Source organism: Macrotis lagotis, chromosome 1 (assembly GCF_037893015.1).
Source record: "Macrotis lagotis isolate mMagLag1 chromosome 1, bilby.v1.9.chrom.fasta, whole genome shotgun sequence".
NCBI classification, from domain to species: Eukaryota; Metazoa; Chordata; class Mammalia; order Peramelemorphia; family Peramelidae; genus Macrotis; species Macrotis lagotis.
In genome coordinates this window covers 604,248,629-604,273,459 of record NC_133658.1, presented here as the reverse complement: position 1 = coordinate 604,273,459, position 24,831 = coordinate 604,248,629, and the positions used below count along the sequence as shown (strand labels likewise).

At 34.0% G+C, this 24,831-nt stretch overlaps 1 protein-coding gene across 2 annotated transcripts in view; it reads left to right on the top strand.

Moving 5' to 3' along the window:
* The window catches only part of CNTNAP5 (contactin associated protein family member 5), a 945,272-nt gene that overhangs the window by 454,085 nt on the left and 466,356 nt on the right, over positions 1-24,831 (top strand). For both annotated transcript variants that reach the window (XM_074214960.1, XM_074214961.1), the window contains exons 8-10: positions 6,507-6,771; positions 21,010-21,159; positions 23,957-24,128. In XM_074214960.1, the coding sequence (XP_074071061.1) occupies positions 6,507-6,771; positions 21,010-21,159; positions 23,957-24,128 (587 nt within the window). The remainder of the gene's footprint in view (positions 1-6,506; positions 6,772-21,009; positions 21,160-23,956; positions 24,129-24,831) is intronic.

Sequence of the window (24,831 nt, the reverse complement as noted above, 5' to 3'; positions counted from 1 at the left end):
TTTAGGATTAAACATTAAATTCATCCTTGATTCACATATTCTTTTCCCAACTCCTTTAGATACTATTTTTTTCTGTTTCCTTCTATACATTGGGCTTTATAAGAGAGGTAAAAAACATAGATGTTTGATGAGATGTCTTAAAATTTATTTAAAATGCAGAATTTCTAACTTTTAAAATATAGCTATACTTCAACACTGATTTCATTATACTCTTTATTTGCCTGCACTTGATTGTAAAACAGAAATGATACATTGAAGGGAGTCCAAAATTGAGCAGTGCTATTTGCCAATGGCTAATTATTATTCCCTTTGGGAACTTCAAAGAAACTGATAGCATAGCAGTAGAGTGAAAGAAGAAAAGACCATTATTTTAACTTAAGGCTCTTAATTTTGATCTTTTTTGTATCCCTGAATAACTCTTGATAGTGGACTAGGTCTATGTTTTTTACTTTTTTGTACAGTATTTATCTTCCTTTCTATCTCTATTTCATACTAAATGAGCCCCCATTTTAAGCAGGGTAATCCAGACTCATGCCAGGTGTTTGTGAACCTATTTAACAACTAATAACAAAATCATTTCCCTCCAGGGTCCCCATTTCTTCTGGAAGCCAAATAGTTTAGATCTATATGGTCAGTAGAAATGTTTTAGTCAAGAAGATGTCCACACTTCCATTGAACTTCTGAGTTTAAAAATAATAGGAATGGAAATTTTCTTCTTCTCACTCATTTATTTTTTCATCTACTACTACATATACACAACACACCTTTCTCTACAAACTGAAACTTTGATCAGATCTAACTGTATTCTTCCCAATATATAGGTAAATGAGGTGATTTCCTTTCTAAGAAATAAAAAAAATATATCATGCTCTGTAATTAAATTTCATTGGTGGGCAAACTTCTGTTGAAAGGCAGTTTATCAGTCTCTTATCATTCATATTTGTCTTTAGAACATATTAAGGTAGGAAGTAATAATGTTTCAAAACCAGAAAAAAAAGTAAATGTGAGAGAATGAGAAAATATTTCCAAATCCCCAATTATGTCACTTATAAAGCAAAATAGATGTCAGCCATCTTCAAGACTTCTGTCACATACTGACTGAGGAGAGGAGTTTACTAATCTCTTTTTGTAGATTCCTCAGGGAGTTCTCTACATTGATGAAATCACAGGTTTGTATCTTTAAAAAAAAATCATTCCTGATGGACAGCTCCCTAGAGAATTAATTTTCTTTCTCTTTCTTCATGGCATCCTTTTCTAATCTTTTCATCATTTCCAGTCTTCACCACTTCTATCTTTTTTCTATTCTCTAATTTCTACACCCCTCTTCTTTTTTTTTCAGTCCCTAGACAAGACAATTAGCACCAGTTCAGATTTTAAGCAGAAGTTAAGTTCAGTTCACTCAGAAGAACATATTGTGTTTATGATCTAATTAGGTACTGATTAGTAGGCTCAGTAGGGTATGAGCAGATCAAGATATCCTTTCTTCTCTTGGTGAGCTTGGACTCTCATATGGATCTTAAACTCAAAAAGCAAAGAACTGAATTAATTATTTTCCATCCAATATTTGTATCTTTGGGTTTAATTTTTCTAAGAATTTAACAAAGTACTACATTTATTTAAGAAAATTGCCACAGACAAAGAATGCTGGATACAAAGAAGGAAGAACCTCAGAAGGAACCTAAGGAGCTGGAATTTGATAATATGTAGTTGAAGCAAAACTTTTTTCTAAGATAAAAGTTTTATTGACTATAATTATAAAGCTGAATTTTTAGAAAGATGAAGAAAATAAAAAAGAGTTCTAACCTTTTTTGAATTATGAGAGTTCTACCAACCTCTTACTCTACTATTCAATCTGTCCTTTTGGGGAAAATTAAATTTTAGAGAAATTCATTTTCCTTATCTACCACTTCAGGCCTAGGAGCTTTTACGTTGTGGATCACTTTGTTTTCCTTTGCATAACTACTATTTGTTTCCCTGACTGCTTGGGAATATTTGTCCCATTGTATTCTCCCATGACTCTATTGGCTAAAAGGTACACTCTTTAGCCTGAGAGATGCCTTTGTGGATCATTCAGAGAAAATAATGTGTTAAATTTACTTGAATAAATGCACAGTATTGTTGTGGTGATTAGCATTTAGTACCTCATGGAAATGGAAAATAGGATGTGAGAAGTTGTGGAATTTATTTGAAGCAGGCATATTTGATTATTCAAGTTCCATGCTTTCATAGGACAATAAAGCCTTTACCAAGTTATTAAGGTTTTCCTATAGGATGATCCTTTAAGAATAGACTAATTATGATATCTTTCATTTGTCAAGGACTTTTTGTATAATTACTTCTGATGTACTGAGGTTCACTGGATAAGATTTAGAAGCAACTTTAGAGGCCATTGATTTCAATCCTTTTATTTTACATATGAGAAAACTGACAGGGAGAAGTTATATAAGAACATACAGTATGGAGATTTTGAATATAAATTTCAACTCATTTCCTGACTCAAGATCTAATTCTTTATTCAATGGGCCACATAGCTACCCATGGTGTACTACTGCCCATACTATTTGCTTTATATTGGATATATTTTGATATTGGTAATTGATAACTCTTATTGGAATAAAATTCCTGAGGTACTTTGCATAAAAAATGGTCAACTACTTGAAGATGTGATTTATTTTATCTTTAAGTGCATGGCACATAATATTCACATTAATAATTGATAACATCCTGTAATGTTTGCAAAGTAAAGGGGTTGTCTAATTTGAGATTCACAACAACCCTGAAGGAATATCTGAATAATTATCATCATTTTTATTTTATAGATAAGGAAAGTGAGGCTCATAGAAGTTGGTAATGGAGTGTTGTAGGAATGTTGTAGAAATGTTTTAGTCATGAAGATGTCTATACTTCCATTGAACATCTGAGTTTAAAAATAATGAGAATGGAAATTTTCTTCTCACTTCTTTTTTTTTCTTTTTCATCCACACACAGAACTAATGTGTCAGAAGTAGGATTTGAAACAGATGAAAGGAGTTGTGGATATGGGGGAATTGTGATTGGAAATAAATTTTGTAGAAGGAAAAATATTGCCTGTGTCTTTTTGGGGAACTCCCTGTTGTTCAAATTGACTCCATTGTTAAACGTGAATTTGTCAAGAAGGGAGCATCCTTAACTCCTTCCTCTTCCTCCAGCTTCTGGTTTCCAGTCTACCTGACTTTGGCCATTGATGAGTCAAACTTATGCTGGTGTGACAGGAAATGATGTGTTGGACATAAAAGTCCCACCTTGGCACAGGAAAGACCAACATGTAGCTTGCCTTTTGGAGAATACCTGGAGCCAGGTGCTAGACCACTCCCCAAGCACCACCCTTGTCCAACCCACTACCCACTACAGTAGTGCATTTAAGTTGGGAAGAGAAGCCTCACTCTCGTCTTCACCCTACCTTCACCTTGCAAAGTTGGGGATCTCTCTCTCTCTCTCTCTCTCTCTCTCTCTCTCTCTCTCTCTCTCTCTTCCCTCACTCTCCCCCCTTCCCTTTTTTTCGTTCTTTCTTTTTAAGTTAGACCATGTTCCCTCTGCCCAGGTCGCTGGAGAACCATGGGTCTCTATGCCATGGGGCTGGACTAAGCCAGCCCTGATGACTGTCTATCCTTTTACTCTTAACCAAGTCTCTTGGCCATTTTCCTTTTCACTTTCCTCTCTGATTCAAACCTCACCTAGCCTTTGTTATTTTGCCCTCAAACAGTTTGCAGGGTCCTGGCTATTTCTCTAAGAGGAGAAAATATTTTAATTCGTATACTTTGTAGGCTTGTATAATAAATCCTGAGTGGTTTTAAAATTCCAGGACTGTATGTGAATTCTTTCACCTTCAAGGCCTCTCAATCTTAAATTGCTGACACCAGTCCCTGACACCAACAAAAGCTGGTCTTCTTGAAGATCTGCATGTTATCCACTGTCAAGGTACCTAGCAATAGTCTTATGTTTGATTTTGTTTGGTGTTTCTGGAATTGAGGTAAATAATAAAGGTTATACTGATGATAATGAGGAAGAAATTTTGACCTTGGGTTTACCATTATTCCTCTGAATTTAGTTGAATTAATTCCTTCTGTTATGTCATAATGGTTATTTTCTGCCTAAACTCAGCACAGCTGTATTCTTGAAATGTAGAACATGTAATTATCCAATAGTTGTTCTTCCTATATGAAACTGAACAGCCAAAAAGCTACTTTTAGAACCTAAGATCAGATTAGAACCTAGAACTTAAATTCAAATTATGTCCCTGACACTTACTACTTGCATGATCTTTCATCAAACTGCTAAACCTGTCTGGTCCTGATTCCTCAAAAAAATAAAAATAAAAAGTTCAGTTAGATAGTTTCTAAATCTCGAGCTCAAAATTCATGACCTATAAACAAATTCCAAACCGTCTGAATTCTTTTGAAATTCTCCATCCTACTTCATCACCTTCCCTATGACTTCAGCCTGGGTACTCACCCCTTCCTCTGATCCTGCCACCTCTCTGATTGGACAATGAAGTGGAGATAGCTCCTCTAAGAACTTCTATTTGGGGGTGGCTAGGTGGTGCAGTGGATAGAGTGGATAGAGTGGTTAGAGGACCAGCCCTGGAGGACCAGAGTTCAAATATGACCTCAGACACTTAATAATTATTTAGCTGTGTGGCCTTAGGCAAGCTACTTAACCCCATTTGCCTTGCAAAAACCTAAAAAAAAAAAGCAAAACTTTCCATTTAAGGAGGGTGTCTAGATTAGCTATCTCTTCATTTTCCATCCAACTGCACTTATCTTTGCTTCTTTGTCATGTGCTCCTCCTGGATACCTTTATCCTTTTTTTGCATCTTTTTGTGTGTTGATTATAAGGTCTGTGAGGGCAGGTCCATCTCATTTATTATTTGTAGTCCCAGTACTTAGCAGTGTCTGAGATACATAATATGCATATTATAGACATATATAATATGTATAATAAATGCTTATTGATTGACTATCAACTGATTAAAATTTGGCATCAATTATATATGGATGTGTATATTATATTTCTACAAAAGTGAATAATATATGCACTTAAGCGTGATGAAGATTTCCTAGGAGATAGGCATCATAGGGGAAGGAGGCTCCCAAAGATGAAGGTGGGGGGAGGATTCATTTATATTTGAAGAAATCATATTGTTCACTGATCCAGGAGTGTAGCAAAGGTCATAAATTTTAATTCTCAGATTACTGCAAAAACAGTTACAAGTAAATTCTCAGAGTTCTTTAAAGAGATAGCAAAGTAAAGAAAGGATAGGGAGATAGCTGCAGAAGCAGAATAAAGTTTAAGAAAAGACAGGAGTAGGGGTGGCTAGGTGGCACAGTGGATAAATCAGGTCTCAGACACTTAATTACCTAGCTGTGTGGCCTTGGGCAAGCTACTTCACCCCATTTGCCTTGCAAAAAAACTAAAAAAAAAAAAAGATAGTACAACTAGATATTCTCAGTTGAGCTGGTAAGAGTGCTAGGCAGAGAGGGGACAGAAGTCTTTTCTACATCCCTGCCAAGAGGGATAAATGAGAGGGACTAAGGAGTGGGCAACACCCAGACATGACTGAGTCCTGGCATTCTGGGAAGAGCAGGTGGTATTTGCTAGGAAAAGGATAAGGGAGGAGGTGAAGAAGGAGTTAAGGACAATACCAGGAGGGACTAAGAGATGGCTTAAAGTATGGCATAAGGTAGTGTCCCCTGGAGTCTGGAGAGTTTATCTTTAGTTTAGGATAAGAGTTCTGGCTAGAGACCTTAATAAATTTATAGTACCTTTATTTGAAGGAGTTAATTTAGTTGGGAATCATTCTTTGTTAGCTCAATGTAGAATGGAGAAGGATTAACAAGATTAACAGTATTAAAGATTAAATGTTTTAACAGAGTATCTATTTATATAGGGCTTGTTAATGAAGGAGGGGGCCTTGTTAGGTACTTGCTAACAGATTTGCCTTGTTTCTAGAAGGCCAATACTGAAAAGGATTCTAACAATATAGAAAAACAAGGATTGTAATATTTGTCTAGAGTATAATAATTGTTTCGGTTACAGAAAAAAGAAAAAAATTACAGTATTTCTCTCCCTACCCAGAGATCCTTAGCTACTAGAACACTATGCTGATCTGTTGTCTGATCATTATCACTATACTCTTTCAGCATATCATCTACTGGTTTCTGTTTGGGCTATTTTTACCAGCAAAGTAACTTCTTTCTTCAGTTCCTTAAAAAATATTTTAAAGTGCTCTTAAACACCCCAGTTGAGCTGTCCAGGATATCAGATGGCATTGTGACCCTCCAAACAAGGACCTACAACTACCTACCTTGTGTCTATGAGCCTAGTTGACATATTTTCTTTTAATAACTCATAGCTGAATGTTGAGTGATCCTGAAATTAAGGTCAGCTTCTAGTGGTTGTTTATATCAGCTGTCAGATTGTAGAATAAAAAATGGCTTTTATGGGTTTGCTTTCTTATTGTTTTCCAGGGCAATGTCACTTTTTCCTGCTCAGAACCACAAATTGTTCCCATCACGTTTGTCAACTCCAGTAGCAGTTATTTGTTACTGCCGGGCACTCCCCAAATTGATGGGCTCTCGGTGAGTTTCCAGTTTCGAAGTTGGAACAGAGATGGCCTGCTCCTGTCAACAGCACTGTCAGAGGATTCTGGTATCCTGCTGCTCTACCTAGAGGATGGGATGCTGAGACTGGTTCTCCAGAAACTGACAGAACGCTCCATGGAGATCCCCACAGGTATCTGATCCTTCTCATGCCCCAGTCAAATTTATCTGTTCATCATTGAACTAACCTTAGGATATTCGAAAGAGTTCTGATACGCAATTAAGAGGAGAGCTGCCCAACCCAGAGACAAGTCATTACTCCATTGTCCCTTCTTCAGGCTTCTTTTCATCTGCATTTTAGCCTTTAGGAATGGCAATCAATGAGCCAGTCATTCATTATTTAGATCCTTTGTTGCTCTATTTTTAATTATTTCAGTTAGTAATTGTGTGTTGATATGTCCAGGATCATGCTGCATGACAGGTTAGTGCACTATGATACAGAAAAATGAAAGGAATGAGGGAAATTTTAGGATTAAAGGTGAAGCAAATGATGATGATGATAAGTAGCAAGCCAACAATAAAATTCAAAAGTCAGTAGTGTGAAATTTCATTGTGACAAGCTGTCAGAATATTATGCGTGGACCATAAACACACCTTTTATTTCATATAGTTTTTTAAGAAAGACTTTTATTTTTCCTTTTGGTAGGAAAAGTTATTTTGTTTTTAAAAATAATAATACAGTTTTTTTTCCAATTAGCACTTTTTTCCTTCCTTCTCATCTGAGAGTTAAAGGCAGAGAGAGAGAAAGAGAGAGAGAGAGAGAGAGAGAGAGAGAGAGAGAGAGAGAGAGAGAGAAGAGAGAGACATAAAAAGAGAGAGAGGAAGGAAGGAAGGAAGGAAGGAAGGAAGGAAGGAAGAAATCCTTTTATTATAAGCATTTTTGCTTTGTATATTCATACTCACTTTATTTATTAATAGAGATGTAAATTGCTCTGCTGAAGGCAACAACAGAATAGTTTAGGAAGTGTGACCTTATCCTTAAGCAATCAGAGTGGTGGAAGGGTTTCCTCTTTTCTGATGTATGGGTTTCTCCTTGAATTGTACTTCCTTCAAATGTTTATGGTGTTCCCTTAAATTATGGAGGAGAAAGTTAAAGACCCCCAAATGATGTCAAATCTCAGCACAGTGAACAGTGGGTAAAGAGAACTGTTTTTTAATTTAAGTTTTATCTCTGTCAATGTGACCTTGGATAAGTTATTTCAAGTTTTTAGCCTTACCATTTCCAATAGTAGAATGTAAATGAGAGCTGCCTTTATTTATCTAAAGAAATGAATTGAGAAACAATGTCAAATGCGTCTCTGAACTAACCAAATAGATATTAATAAAGTGAGTTTTCCTTTTTTATTCTCTCTCTCTATATATATATATATTAATTGAATGATTATATGTATCTACTAAAGTCCTACTTTGATACTTCACTTATGTAAAATTGATATGGGATCCTTAAAGTCTTTACTAATAGAGTGATCTGACTTGTCCTATCAAGCTAGAAAAGTTTTGAATATTTGTCAACTAATGGACTATATATATATATATATTTTTTTTTTTTCCTGGGGATCAACTTAACCAAATGAGCCGTTTTACCTCCTTGGTAACAGGGTAATGAATTTTTTTAGCCACAATAATTCTTGAAGATAATTTACTAAAACAGAAAGGTTGTAGAAAGCTTTGATGGGATGAATATCAACAAGAAAGTATTATAGTATTAACATAAGTGTTATGGACATAGCACTGTGTTAGGTTCCAAGAGAGATAAAAAATAAATGTAAGATTTGACTTCCTCCTTCCAGAAGCTTCTAGTTCAAGATTATCTCAAAATAAGTTATATGGAAAATGGGTGAAAATGAAGTTTGGAGAAATGCAGAAATCAATGTGGTATTCACCTAGGATGGCTACTTAAAGGAGAATGTATCTGGAATGAAGGATAAGTTTTAGATTTGTGGAGAAGGAAATAGGACCTTTTGTGACAGGGGAAAAAAATATGGCCAAAGCTTGAAGGGAAGAAAGCTCATAGTTGATTTGGGGGAATTTTGGAATAGCCTTTAGAATTTTAGAATAGAATTGGAGGAATAGCCTCATTGGAGAAAAAGGTTGATGTTAGAGAACAAAAGACCACATGTATTACACACATTTACATGTGACAGGTAAACTTGGGTTGGAATATGAAAGTACTTTGATGTTTCTTTAACAATCATGAAATTGAGTGGGTTTTCTTGTAAGAATTATAAGAAATAAGAATAAATTCCTCTACTCAGAAGGGTTTTTAAAAATAACTTTTTCACAATTTTAATTGGGTTCAGATTATCACCAAGAATTATAAAAATTTCCCCCTATATATTATTTAAACACTTATTAAATTTCTACTATGTATATGAGAAACAAATTCCAGGCACTCAGATACAGTGACAGATATAAAAACTATACTTGCCAGTAAGAAGATCTCAGTATAGTAGGGAAGACAACATAGCTGTATTTAAAATGCAAACAAACAGATTTAAGTTTCTGGGTTAGAGGGAGAGAAGCAAAAAAGACCCCAGGCAAAGGTGGTAATTTAGAAATTTTTAAAGCATATTTTTAAAGAGGTAAAGGCTCAAAAAAAAAAGCATCACAGTCAATGAAAAAGCAAGACACCAATTTCAGAGTTGTATGAGTTTGAGCGCAATCTACCTGGATTCACAACTAAAAGAAAAAGTTTCCTCCAGATTGACTGTTTCAAATTGTTGAAATTCTTGAAAATGGAGTATTGTAGGCCCCAAGTCAAAAATGCAATTTTAATATTATATGGGCCCCAGTGGTACTTTGCTCCAAAACATCCAGGTGCTAGTTGTATTATTAAATTCACCTCAATCCATTAAAGAAGTTTTATGACTGGGAAAAAAGTTATAAAAACTGTCATACTCCCCTAGTGCCTGACAAAAAAGAGAAAGAAAAAGCCTTCTTATCTGCCTTATGAAAATTACTCATGTAAAAAAAAAGCTCTTTTTTTTTCTTAATTAGCAAGAGAGTTCTGCTAACATCTGGCAAAAAATCTAACTGTAAACTCTTTGAATTGTGCATTTTCTCCATTTGGGAGATGGTGAGCTTCCTGGTCATTTCTTCTCAGTAACTGAAGGCCTTTGCCTTTCGCCCCTCTCCCCAAATCCAGATTGCTGCCATAGTGACTTACTTGTCAAGAGAAACAAAATTCTGTCCAGATTAAAAAACTAGGGTATCCTCACTAGAGATAACCAGTTTTTTGGTTCCCTTTCCTCAAACGTAAAGTGAGAATGAGAGAGAGAGAGAGAGAGAGAGAGAGAAGGAGAGTGCCTGAGCAGCCCACAGAGCATGTATACATTGAGGGAAGGAGTCAGGAAAAGGCAGGCAGGAAGGAAGACCCTGAAGTAACCCCAAGAAAAAACTGTGATAACATATTTTTGAAGACCTTGATTCTTACTTCAAGTCTTTCAATTATTGTTTAAGATTTTTTTCATGCTGTTTTGAGCTCTTTCCATTGGAAATAAATAAAACAAAACAAAAGATAAAAATCTAAATTCATCTTCAAAATAGAAATTAACTAATTGACTTGTTCCAGTGGAGGGAGAATGAGGAAGTAAAAGCATATGATGAAAATCTTCCTCTATATTTTTCTTCTGTTCTGTTTTGTTAAAGATTGAAGTCAATTTTTTCCTTTCTTTTCATTTAACATTTCTTTAGGCCATATACATGTATATATACATAGATGTATGTATGTATATATGTGTCTGATGTGGAAGAGTTCAGTTGGTCCTATGATGAACTCAGGAATTCACCTGGGAATGCAGGTGTAAAAGAAAAAAAGATTTTTGAAGAAGTCATTACAAAACAAAGAAAGAGAAAAAGTTAAGAGATCTTTAAAGGTCATGTGTATTTAGGTATTGCAGATTAACCAGGAAGATTAACTTGCACATAGGAGGTCAGAATTAAAAAGAAATCTCAGCCCTAGAGGTGCTGAGTCTTCTTAAATGCCCTCTCAGAATCCATGGAAAGGTTGTTTGGGGAGAGGTCCAGGACCTGTATTAGAAAGTTTGCCTTTTGAGAATAGTTGGGATTCTTGTATTGGAGAGATTGTTTCTGGTCACTGTGGTCAAGTTCCTTGTAGGAGGCAGTTTAAGGTGATTGTCCCACCTGTGCATGGCTAAGGTCAAAATAAAAGTCAAGATGAAATGTCTTAACAGTGCAGAGTTTACAAGTTTCAGTACCCAATGTATAAGATTACAAGATTTTAACAGTATAAAAAGATTACAAAAGTTATTTCCAATTACAGCATTCCCTGCAACAAATGAATTTGTATGAAAGTTCCCTGAAACTTATCTGTTGTCATTAAAAATGCAAGCTTCATATTTGAGGAAAATCTTACATCTAAAAGATTCTATTGATGGCATAGGTTTAGGCAAGAAGGGACTTTAGAGTCCATGAATTCATTTCAGTCCCTTTATTTTAAAAATTAAAAAAAGAGAGAGAGATAGATATAGTTTAATAAGACCAAACAGGTGTCAAGTGATAGTACTGGAACCTCAATAGTTTTAAGAGAAACTAAAATATTTAAAGATGTACTAAATCTTTGAAGTTAGGGGCTGCTAGGTGGCACAGTGGATCTGGGTTCAAATCTGGTCTCAGACACTTAATAATTACCTAGCTGTGTGGCCTTGGGCAAGCCACTTAATCCCATTTGCCTTGCAAAAACCTAAAAAAAAAATCTTTGAAGTTGATATCAAGCTCTGTGTGGGAAGTATGTAACCCTCAGTTCATACATTGGTATCATTCTTGTGACAGAACAAATTTTCTTGAGATATGTTCAGTTCACTCTTCCTAGAGATATGAGGTGGGGTTTTAATAATTATCACACACACATGTAATAACTGTCATGAATAAAAACTATCTAAGAAACAGGGTTGCCAGATTATTAATTATAAATTTATTAATTTGACTAACTAGTAATCAGTAGTCATTAGTTTTTCTCTTTAATCAAAGACCCTAAGGGAGGTTCCGCAATACCTTAAATCAGATGTGTACTTTTTGATAGGTAATTCTCCTGACAAGTAAAACTCAACCTTGATTGGTGGACATTTAATAAGAAGAGGGGTTATCTTCAGGTCTTCCTTCTGAGAATGTGGTTTAATCTTGAGGCTCAGCAATTTCAAGACATATAAACAAGGGAAAGTCATTTCTATCCAGACTTTTCTAACTAGTTTTCTCCTTCAAAAACTGTATTGCATTAAACTGTAATTCGGATCAAGGGGGTGGGGTAAAGGAGGAGACAAGTCCCAAGGGTGGGGCTGACTTTTTATTTGCAAGTAAACAAAAAAGTCTCTTTTCTTACTTTTTGTTTATACAACAAATAAAAGTAAGAATTCTTGCCCAAGTAGATGACTGGTTTCTGAAAGATTACCTTACTCAGTTGCACCCATCAGAGACTGATCTTTTTAGGAGTGGAGTCCTAACAAAAATATGAAGAAAAGGTTAGATCAAAAATTAATGATTACTAGGTGGCTCAGTGGATAAAGCACTGGCCTTTGGAGTCAGGAGTACCTGCTTTCAAATCCCATCTCAGACCACTTAACCCTGTTTGCCTTGCAAAAACCAAAAAAAAAAATTAATGATTACTCATTAATGTAATAATATAATATTACTTTTTCATAATTGAAGAATTCCTGTAGTTGAAGGGAAATTGAACAAAGTTGGAAGTTCTAAGATTCACACAGGTATGAAATCAAAAACAAAGACCCTAATAAAACCAAATGTATTAAGAGATAGAATATTTCAAGACTGAATAGTTACTTCAAAATTGACATTTAGATTAAAAAGGCTACTGAGTCTTGTCAACAGGAGTCATATTCTGCTTTGTCACTTGACAAGAGTGTCAAACCGATTATATAATTGGTCATAAGATCAGAAAATTTAAGACTAGAAGGGAATTAAGAGATCATCTATTCCAACACATACCTCTTCTTGCTGTTGCATAAACCAAAGCACAAAGAACTAAATAATTTGCCCAACATAATATACATCAGAAATAACATAATCCAGGTGTCATAATTCCAAAATCTGACTTGTTTTCTCTACTCTTATTGGTTGCCTTTGTAGTGGTACAGATAATTAACAAAGAAATAAAAGCCAATGTATTTTCAAGACCACAGAGAAAAAAGGCATATATATATATGTATATATATACATATATATATGCTTTTTCCCCAAATGCATTTTATTTAATTCAGTATTTTCAATAACATGTAAATAATTAACAGATTTTTTTAAATTACAAATTTGAGTTCCAAGTTCTTTCCCTCCCTGCTTCTATTGTCCCTGTGAGATTAGGTAAGCAATTTGATATAGATTACAAATTATGAAGTCACACAAAACATTTCCACATTAGTCATGTTGCAAAAAAAATTACCAAAAATAAAATAAAATAAAATATACTTTGACTTTCACTCAGACTCCATCAGTTCTTTTTCTGGAGTGTTTTCTTGAATCATCATATTGATTGAAATAGCTAAGTAATTTATTTTGCATTAGTTCATGTAAGTCTTCTGAGGGTTTTTCTAATACCATCCTGTACATCATTTCTTATAGGCACAATAATATTCCATCAAAATCACATAATTTGTTCATACATTCTCCAATTGATAATGTCCTTAATTTTTAGTTTTCTGCCACCACAAAAAGAGTGACTATAAACATTTTTGTACATATAAATCTTTTCCTTCTTTTTTTTTTCCCTTCTTGGGAGACAATCTGAAGACTGTCAGACAGCCAGTATGGAAGGTAGGGTATAAACTTAGATCTTAAGTTCAGAGCTCTATCCATTGCACAACCTATCTTTTCTTCAAAAAGCTTCCTTTATCTCTTGGCTCTAACAGAAATCTGCAAGGAAACATGAGAAAAAGAAATTATTTTTGAAAGAGAGTTCATAAATTATTCAGTCAAAGATTTTTTTTTTGTATCATTACCACAAATTGTACTTTCCTTGACTACTTAGATCGAGGATTCTTAACATGTTTGAGGTTATGAGTTCTTTCTAAGAATAATTTTTAAATAAGTAAAATAAAATACACAGAATAACAAAATAAAACAATTTTATTGAAATAAAGAGGAATTTTTTTCCCTCCATCCAAGTTCTTCAGCTTCCAGAAACCTATTTTAACAATTCTTAAGTGATTATGGACTCCCATCAAAAATTCACCCCAACCCTAAATTTTTTCCACTTTATGTCATACTCTCATCTTCGCCTATTTAACTAGAATGTAAGCCACTGGTTAGAACCTATGCTTTTCTAACCTATCTTATTTTGCACAATATAAAGAAAAATAGTCCCTAAATAAAATTTAACTGACTGAAGTTTAGATTAACTCAGGAAAACTCAAGTTTGAGATTGTATTAGTTCTATTGGTGTGGGAGTATGTAATGTTGAATAATGCATATTTTCTGCAAATTTTATTTGTTATTTAATTGTTTTGGGTTCATTCAGAGGATAGTTAGGAAGAAATTAACATAAACTTCAAGTATAATTGATCCCTTGAGAAATTCTTATTTGACCCAAATTTGGCACAAAATATTAAGAACTGGAATGAAAGGAAAAAATATTTCAGCACCAAAAGAGTTAATATAGTATCTGGCTCAACAACCATATCAGATATTTAATTGCAACAAACACCAGCATATTCTTTTTTAAAGTCAAACTTTTCTTTTTTATTTTCTTTTTTTTTATGGAGGGTGGCTACAATCCAAGGCAAACAGGAGGACATATAAAGGAATCCTGGAAAAATTCTGAGGAATAGAAATCTGGTTGTGAATTTTTCACAAAACTTATTAAACACCAATTGTTTGCTAGGAATTGTTCCTGGCCGCAGAATGAAATGGGCACAAGAGCAAGCACTAATTAGAGAAAGACCAACAGAAATCCCAGTGGTGGTTTATACGGTTGAGCAAGGCACATCTCCCGATGATGGAAGTGCTCACCCTGATTAATGCTGGCAGCCAGATGGTTACAGGCTACAACTCTGTAATTAACATAGCTGCTCCCAAAATGTTACCCTTTTTCGTACAAGCCATTTGTATATAGCTACCATCTGTACATCAAGTAAGCATGACTAGTCTATGAACTCTCTCCTTTCTCACAATTAAGTTGTCACTAACTGCCTTCTTGTTTTAGCTAAGATAACATTGATGAGACAATCCCATTAGTGAGGGAAAACAGAGAAGTTTAGTACTATAACTGTCACAATAGGCTGTTTGATTGTATTTAGAGTTGAAAGTCCCAACCTGTATTTTCTTATTAAAAACCTCAAATGAATCTTCTGACACCCAACCACAGACAAATTTAGCCAAGCCTCAAACTACAAATCAGATTTCAATCATAAACAAATCTAAAGTTTTCTAACAATATAAAAGAAAATAACAAAGGCACTATGATTATTATTTCATTAATCATGCAGTTTTTATTTGTTTTCTGAGTACAGAGCACTACTTGAGACACTATGAAAGAAAAATTGCAGAGGAACATGATCTCTGTCTTCATGGACTTTAAAGTCTAGTAGAGGGTTAAGATAACTAAGTATAACAAACAGTAATGGACAATAGGGATAGGGACAGTTTTGATGATTTCTTCAATATAAGCAACACTCAAATAAGGAACTTCCTTCTAATAATGAAAATGGGTACTTTCTATGTAACTTATAGTATAACAACTGCCCTGAGTAAGGAGAAGTTAAGTGACTACCCCAGGGTCACACAGTTACTTATGTCATGGGAAACATTTTTTATCCTCTTTCTAGTTTCTCAGCTGGCTATCCAGTATAGCATGTTGCTTGTAAAATACATAATTAATGAATTTAAGGGAAGAGGTGCAAAGTGAAAACATACTATATAAGGTCTGAGGGGAGAATATTTATCAACTACAAAAATTATGGAAAGATTCCTGAAAGAGTTTGAGTTGATTCCTAAAAGATGAATAGGTGAAGAAAAGGACTGGTTGACATTCCAATAACATAAGTAAAGGAGAGGATATGAGAAAGCACAGATTGTGTTCAGGAACAAAGCACCATTGTTCAGAACATTAAAAAAGAGTAAAGGAGAAATAAAGTCATAAAAAAATGGAAAAGTGAATGTGTCTTGAACAGGAACAAAAGTTTAAATTTTATTCTGTCAAAGGGAACCAGTGAATAATTACCTAGCTGTGTGGCCTTGGGCAAGCCACTTAACCCCACTGCCTTGCAAAAACCTAAAAAAAACCCCCCAAGAAACCAAAGGGAACCACTGTGATTTTTTTTTTTTTTACTAAGGACTCAACTAAGAGTTCAATGACAAATGGATTGACAGCTATTCCCCAAAATTTTCTACTTTGTAACTGATTTTTACATTTTATTTCAGATTCTGCCTATGATACAATCTTTAATTTTTGCTGCACTAGTGTCTCATATTTACATTGGGGGGAAAAATGACAGCAATCTCCCAGTCTAGCCAAAAAACAGTAACTTGATATTTGAACTTGTTTGGTAGCAGTCTCTTTATCAATCTAAGTAGAAAGTTCTTCTAAATAGACCTTCTTCTGATTAGTGAAATGTATTGACCACAAGCACAATAACTGTTCTGTGTGATTGCTTGTCATAAGCTCGGATTCATTATTAGGAAGAAAAGATACCATTTAATGTATTGATTCTATGGTCATCTTTCAGGAGCTTTACAGAAGACATCCCAAAATCATTGTGCAGTCTTAGACTCATATATTAAGACTGATGGGATTAGTTAAACCAATCAACAAGTGCTTAATGAGTTCCAATAATAAGCAAAAGCACTATATTAAGAATTTGTGTAAGGAAGGCAATGATGTGTGTGTGTGTGTGTGTGTGTGTGTGTGTGTATTGTGTATAGTTATAAGTACATTGAAGATGTAATATTCTTGATGTATGTGAATCTGGGGAAAATTGTATTCCTTTTTTAATTAGAAAAAATGCTAGGCACACATATATATATATATATGCATATATATATATTGCTGTGATTTCACATGTTTCTATTTATTGGTGAATCTAAGAAGTCAAGCAATGTCATTTGGGAGTAACTTCTTGTTTTTTTGCAAGGCAGTGGGGTTAAGTGACTTGCCCAAGGTCACATACATAATTAAGAGTCTGAGGCCAGATATGAACTCAGGCCCTCCTGACTCCAGGGCCAGACTCAGTCCTACCACTGTACCACCTCGCTACCCCTGGAATAACTTCTTAGAAGTTTACCTGGTCAATGTAAGTGGTAATAGGTAATCAGTACCATAGATTTTGTCATATGTAAAGATATATATAATAGACATATATACATGCACATACATGTAAATACATGCAGAGATAGAAAGATACACAGGAATATCATAGCATATATTTTACTTGTATGTATATAAGCTTCTAACTACAAATACTTATCAACCAAAAGATGTAGATGTTTCTTATTAAAATTCAACATAACCTGTCTTATGCTGTCCATCACTCTAGCTGATTTTTCATTATTGCAGAAATTTTCATAAACTGCTGCTCACTGACTGAAAAGACTACACTTATAATCCTAGTCTTATGATTATCCAAAGAATATATTTTGATTAATTAATGAAAATTTTGATGGGACCACTAAGAAAAATTGTACTGGAGATGAATCATAGATATTTGAGGAAATAGATTGATCCAGGACTTAGAACTTTCCAGATATATGTATTGATGGAGGAATCACATCAGCAAAAACCTGAAGGCAGTATATAGCAAGCTATGAGTTATGAGTGGAAAAGCAAATTGATTTTATCCATAATAGGCTATTTTTCCTTTTAGCTTAAGCAACGTTTTTTGAGGTGAATCCTATACCTATTTTTTCATTTTATAAGAGATAATAATTTTCTATTAATTTTAGCATAATTAAAACTATTAAAAAAAGATCAATATGATCCCTCAAGTCCAGAAAACAGAATAGTAGTTCAATATCCTAACCTATCCTGTGGGTCCTCACCTTTTGCTTCTGAATTTCCAAATAAACTCCTTCAACTTAAATTTCCAAAAGAAAAACAATGTAATGAAGTGACTTAAAGAATTGAAGTTTGTTTTAAAATACATTGGCAGTTTCCTGTGCAGTTTGGAAATTAATGAAGGGAGAGGGTTCTCAACTTAGGCATTGTAGTCTCACTAGCATTCTCCCTGCCTTAAAAGTACAAATAATAATATGAAGTTAAAATGATGACAATCAAGCAGCTTATAAAAGCAGTCATTTCATGCTCCAGATATTGTAAATGGAAAATAGAATTGGTTACATTCAAAAACTAAATATTATTTTCATTGATCAATGGAATTTTTAGGTTAATCAGCAAAATCTGATATTTAACATTAAAAGCGAAGATCAATCATTCATTCAAAATTCAAAAACATGTAGCAGAAATAGCAAAATATATAATCTTTGTAGTGAAATGCATATTTAAGATTGATCAGATCTGTACTTCAAACATATATTCCTTTGGTGGTATCCTTAACAATGAAGTATCCAGTCTTCACCAAACTCTGGTCAGAGTACTCATTTCTTGATGAGACAATGTAGACATTTTTAATTGTTAGGAACATTTCCCCCCTAAGTAATAGGCCAGAATCTGCAACCTTTCAATTTATATACCTTGGGACAAGAATAGAACTTTTTCCCTTCTCCCTAGGGACCAACTTAAAGAAGTCACATCCTTGTTCCAAGGAACAACTCTTAATATAGTTGAGAATAAAGATCCCAGTCTCCTAAACTATCTCTTCACCAGGGTAAATATTCACAGTTACTTCTATTAATGTTAATATGAAATGGCTTGAGTTTCTTCAATATTTTTGGTCACCTTAGGGTATTAATGGTCTTATAAAAAAATGTGATATCCAATATGAAATACAAAGTCCCAAAAGTTCTGATCAGATGATAAATTCTTATTGTGGGTTTTTTTGAATTTTGTTTATTTAAGGTAATGGGATTAAGTGACTTGTCCAAGATTACACAGCTAGGCCATTATTAAGTGTCTGAGGTTGGATTTGAGCTCAGGTCCTCCTGATTTCAGTGCTGATTGCTCTATACACTGCACCACCTAGCTGCCCTTTATATTCTTACTGTGGATAGAGAATCAGAATCTGTCAAATGTGCATATCCCTTGATGACTTACTGAGTTACAATTTGACTTCCAAATTTAACAATTTTGTTTATCTCTTTGAAATGGTTTCAATACTTGGAAGATGATGCTTTTTTATATCACTTTGTGTAATGTTTCATCTACTGGAAAGCAAAAGAAAAGCTTTTCAAGTGATTTTTCACATAATGTACTTCAAGTAGTATCACTTTTCCTTTCTAATTTTGCCCCAAAGGAGAAAAAATCTCAATAACAGATTAGATTAATAGAGGAAAAACATGGACTTTTCTACTGCGCTTGACTTGAGATTAGTAAGAGGGAGAATGTATATCTTTTTATTCTTAAATGTTTTAATAACTTTATAGGTTTAGATTTTTTTTGTCACTTTATGTGATATCAGAGATGGAATGTGCCATGAGGAGAATTGTAGAGTCCTGATTAAAGCCTTTTGGTTTACACAACTAGATTGTGTAAACTTGATTTCCCCATTAATTAGACTTCTTAATCATCAAATGCAGTTCTCTTCAATCCAAACAATTAAATAACTTTGTTAATAAATGAAGTCTGTATTCAGTTTAATTTAGCAAACAATTGAACATGGTACTTACAATGTGAAAGAAATATCAAGTAAGTATAATCTCATGGGATTTTTAATGATTAATATATTTATTAGTTTTCATAACAAGAAAGGAGGCTGTGCTGGGATAGCAATACTGGGCCATAGGAAGCTTTAAATTCATCTCTGGATTTCCCTCTTTTAGTCTAAAATCAAATGAACAAATATGAAAATGAGGGACTCTGGTGAGGTCCTTAGTAAATTATCTTTAAATCTGGTCAGGTTTAAATGATAGTTGAATAAGCCTTATCTTTCCTGATTCATGGGCAACTGAAGTGCCTAGGACTTGGTAAATATATTTACAACAGACCTCTCCTGTTGATTTCTGGCCAAGGTTTCAGAGAGCTTTTTAGTTCATTGGTATTGTTGTTGTTACTGTTGATTCTATTATGTCTGACTCTTTATGACTCTATTTAGAGTTTTCTTGACAAAGTTACTGGAGTGGTTTTCCATTTCTGTCTCTAGGTCATTTTACAGATGTGGAAACTAAGGCAAACAGTGGTAAATGATTTGTTCAGAATGACATAGTCACTGTGTGTCTGAGGCTGGATTTGAACTATGATGAGTAATCTTTTTGATTCCAAGCCCAGTCCTCTTTCCACTGAACCACCTTGTTTCCCTGTTAATTTACACAGCTGTCTTAAAAACTTCTCCTTTTGTGCCTCTGTTTCTTATTTCCTTGTCATCTCTTTGCCATAAGTTTTGCCCCTTCATCCTCAAACCATTCCTTTGTGCTTAATTTCATATGATCCAAATCATTAACTAAAACCTAAAGATTCAGACTGTAGAGTAGATTTGCTAACAATAAACATAAGAGTCACTATGGGGGAAATAAATAGTTGAAAGACCTGTTTCTGCTTTCCAATTTGGTTCCATTTTCAGGAAGACTCAATACCATGGAATATTATGAAAGTGACTTTACTTGGATCTTGTAATTCTGTGTTTCCTCACTCATCTTTGTTTTTATTTTTCCCTTTTAATAAGTAGAGGAGATGATCATCAATTTGCTTAAAAGCAGAAATACCTGTGTGTTACTTTTATTGTGGTTTATGGATATACAAATAAAAGCTTACATTAATTTATGTTTATATAGCAAATTGATTCATTCAACAAACACTTATTAGGCATCTATCATATAGGGTGTTTTGTGTCATTTGGACAATCATCTTTTATGAAGAACTTTTCAAAGTTGTTGTATATTTGAGAATTATGAATGAGAACATGTAGTTGATTGAATATCAAAAGTTTTTGGAGCTCTTTCTCAGTGCCTTTGTCTCATCATCTACATTCCTATTGAAGAGACCATAGACTCTGTCTTTGATTAATGATGAAAAACACATACATCTCCTTTATGGTCACCTTATATGGTATCTTTGCAGATGAGAAAACTGAATGTCAGTATATTTCTATAACATATCCAAAGTCATCCAATTAATAAGTGGCATAGATCAGATTTAATCCTGGGCTTCTGCTTCAGTGCTAAGGGTCTTTTCCCAGAGATAGTAGGAAATTGTAGATATTTATGTCACAAAATAGGGGAAATGATGTGATCTCTTGCTTTAGCCTTCCCAATACCAATCACAACCTCTTTTTCACATATCTTATATTTTTTTCCCCAGGAAGCAACTTGAATGATGGCCTGTGGCATTCGGTTAGCATCAATGCCAGAAGGAACCGCATTACTTTGACACTGGATAATGATGCAGCATCCGCTGCTCATGAAACCACTCGACTGCAGATTTACTCTGGGAATAGCTACTATTTTGGAGGTATGTTACAAGCCTTCCAGAAAGAAATCCAAGTGTGTATGTGTGTGTGGGGGGCAAACATTTGGGATTTATTTCACTATTATAATATTTATTTCCACATTTTTGTTTGCCCTGCTTTTCCCCAAATATTATCTGAAAATCGAGCAGAGGGGAAAGTATGTTTAGCACTAGCTGGTGATATGTTGATAATGGTTTAACATTTATATAGTGTCTTAAATTTTGAAAAGCACTTTACATGTATAATCTCATTTGGTCCTTGCAAATGGCAGGGAGTTGTTATTATTGCATTTTACGGATGAGGAAACTGATATTGATAGATTAAGGAACTGGCCCAGAGTTCCAAATAGGCTACATCTAAAGCAGAATTTGAATTCATATCTTCTTCATTCTCATACTATCTGATGTACTACCTAGCTGAGCCAAGCTAATCAAATATTCAGAAGAAACTCAACTAAAAACCTGATCATGGCTCAGGAAGCAGTAATATTGACTGTATATACAGCATAGTGACCTTAAATAAAGTAACATTTCTTCCAATCTGTTGTGGTGTAAGGTCATAACTGTTAATTGATATCATAGAGGTATCCTTCAGGTGATATAAAAAACCAGAACAGTTCATAGAGATAGTGAAATTCTCTTATATCATACTATCACATCTTTCATTTAGGCAGCATTTATAAGAATTTCTCCTTTTCATACACATCTTCATAAAGTTTTTACAAGAAGTTATGTCATTTTAAAATTGATATTGCTCAGTTTAGTATTTTATTCTGTAATAAATATAACCTGAAAGTGAGATTCATATAGATATTAAATGACATGTCTGGATCAAACAAAATAAAAACTATAACCTACTTGTAAATGATATTTAGGGATATGATTCATTTAAATTCTATGTCTAATATAGGATTCTATTTTATTTGTTATTATACACAATTTACCTACCAATCTGCTGAATCCATTTTTTTGTTACCTTCCCAAAGAAAAACATAATGTGTACATTATTGAACAAAAATTCAGAGACTAGTGGAGGAGATAATTAAAACATTTTAAACATCATTTACACATTGTTCTTCTAATACTTGAAACAAATTCTATTTAAATTTGGAAGTTCTCCAACACTTATGGAAGTATGTATATATATGTATATATACATATACATATATATACATACATATATATATACTAAATGGATTAATTGACCTCATATTGCAATTCAAGGATCCTCCACCCTTTACCCTAACTAAATTTCTGATAACTAACCACTGATGCTGAAAAAAGCCTCCCAAAAGAAGAAAAATATTTCATTGCATAATTAAGGATAAACCTTAATATTCTTATTCCAGAATAGTTTATAATCCATGGAGAGATTGACTGCATATGGGACCTGTCTTGGGAGGGGGGTGGAGATAGAAAAGAATAGAAAATTCCTAGGTACTCAAAAATGATAGGAAATGAAGAGAGAATCTGTAATCCCCCCCCCCCAATTTTCTAAATTTTACCCTATGTACATACATAGATGGAACAAGGTATCTTAGAACATATTTCACAATGTCTTAGATTGTTTCTAATTAATTTTCATTGTAAAATAACTAATAGGCATCTGCAGAGCCTTGCAGGCAAAACACTTACCCTCCCCCTAGTTTGAATAGCTGCTATTTTTGGTAGGTCTTAATGGCGAATGGACCAGCTCAGATTCATTTCAGAATTGCAGAGTTTGGACAATTATTCCTCATGTAGTCTGCAATTCTAAGAAAGGTGAAAAATGAGCTGAGGTACTAATAGTCAACTTACATAAATTCTCTCTGCAGCTGCAATTAGAAACTGTAGCATCCTCTTCCATTTTATAGTATGGCTATGAGCTATTAACCAGCTGTTGGGTTTCAGGAAAGCAGAGCCTATCTATTAGGAATAGTTGAAATAATATCTCATTATTTATGGCTTGTTGCTGCCATTTTCAAGACTGGTCTGCCATATGCTCTGAACCTATTAAAATGATGGAGACTAGGGTCTGTGACTAACACATGTACACAAATATCTGTGCTATTGTTTAAGGTGCTAAGCATTATGTCAGTAGCAACTTTGCCTTGTGAATCAAATACAAGTATAGGTTATTGGGTGAGAGAGAAGGTTGATAGATAAAGAGATGAGAGTGGGTAAAATGAATTTAAAAGGTAGATTCAACTGTCCTCATGGGCTATAATAACACTATAATGGCATTCATTTGTTGTCCTTTTCCTTTGATGTTTGTCGTACATTTTAATATCACTTTTTAAATTGAGTTAAAAGTACTTAAAAACCAAGGTTGCTGGACAAGTCATTTAGCCCCACTGCCTTGCAAAAAAACAAAGCAAAAAACCAAGGTTGCTAATGTGTAAAATTACTCCTTACCTATAATATAATTTCCATTGAAAGTATAATTAAGAATAAAAGCCAACATTTTGACTTTTTTTCAAGACAGAATGCATATTTCTATTTATATTTAAATCTTTAGGTTAAGTACACCATGCATTTGAATTATAAAGTTTACCAAACAAACATAAAGTGAAAGAGAGAAATTTGGTATAGTGCCATGAGATTCTTTATTTTTTTTCTTCACCATGATTGAGTGTGCCCCATTTTGTACTGTTCCTATCCCCTTCCTTGAAAATGCTAGGATTTACAACTAAAGCATCTTGTACTGCTTAGAATGAAAAGTACCACAGATAATTAGACCTCAAGGTCTTCCATCAATAGGTCACCAAAGAAATGACTGATCATTTCAGTATTCTTCTTCATCTTTTTCTCTCTCCCACAGGGTGCCCAGACAATTTCACCGATTCCCAATGTTTAAATCCCATTAAGGCTTTCCAAGGCTGCATGAGACTCATCTTTATTGATAACCAGCCCAAGGACCTCATTTCAGTTCAGCAAGGTTCCCTGGGGAATTTTAGTGATTTACACATTGATCTGTGTAGCATCAAAGACAGGTAATTATTGTCTTGTCTTCTCTTCCCCCTTCCCATTCTCACTGTTTCAAGTCTGGGTTTCTTTAAGCACAATTTTAATCTACCAGCATTATCCACATTAAACATAATCGAGACTATGGACCAAATGGAAAAATATTTCTGAAAAGATTCAAGACCTGAAGAAAAATGGTTTAAATTAGATGAGTCTCTCTTTGGATTGACTTGAAATAAATGATGTGGAAATTAAATAAAAATATGAACTTATGAAAGGATTTAAATTTATGCATAAACATCATTTGGTTATATTGAAGTAAAGAGTAGGGGAGAAAAAGGGAGGGAGAAATTAATTCTCTTATCAAAACATTTTATTCCTTCATGAAGGCTGTGTTTTTGTTAATAGAGAAAGGTCAATGTCATGTATTGGACAATATGCCTTAGTGACAGCAACTTTGCCTTGGTAAAATATAGGTAAAAAAGAATATCTCTATTTCTATCATCAACTTCAGTTGGAATCTATTAAATCATATGGTTACTTTAGGCTAGACAAAACAGGGTCCTGACTAAAAATTCACAACATTAATTATGCTACCCAGGATTTGGAAAGACCAAAAATTAAGAGACATTAAGAAGTTGTATGAATACTTTCACCTTAGTTAACTCTTCTTTTTCAATCAAGATCAGTATCCTCTTGGAGGAGAAAAAAATATCTCTAAATTCAAAGGAG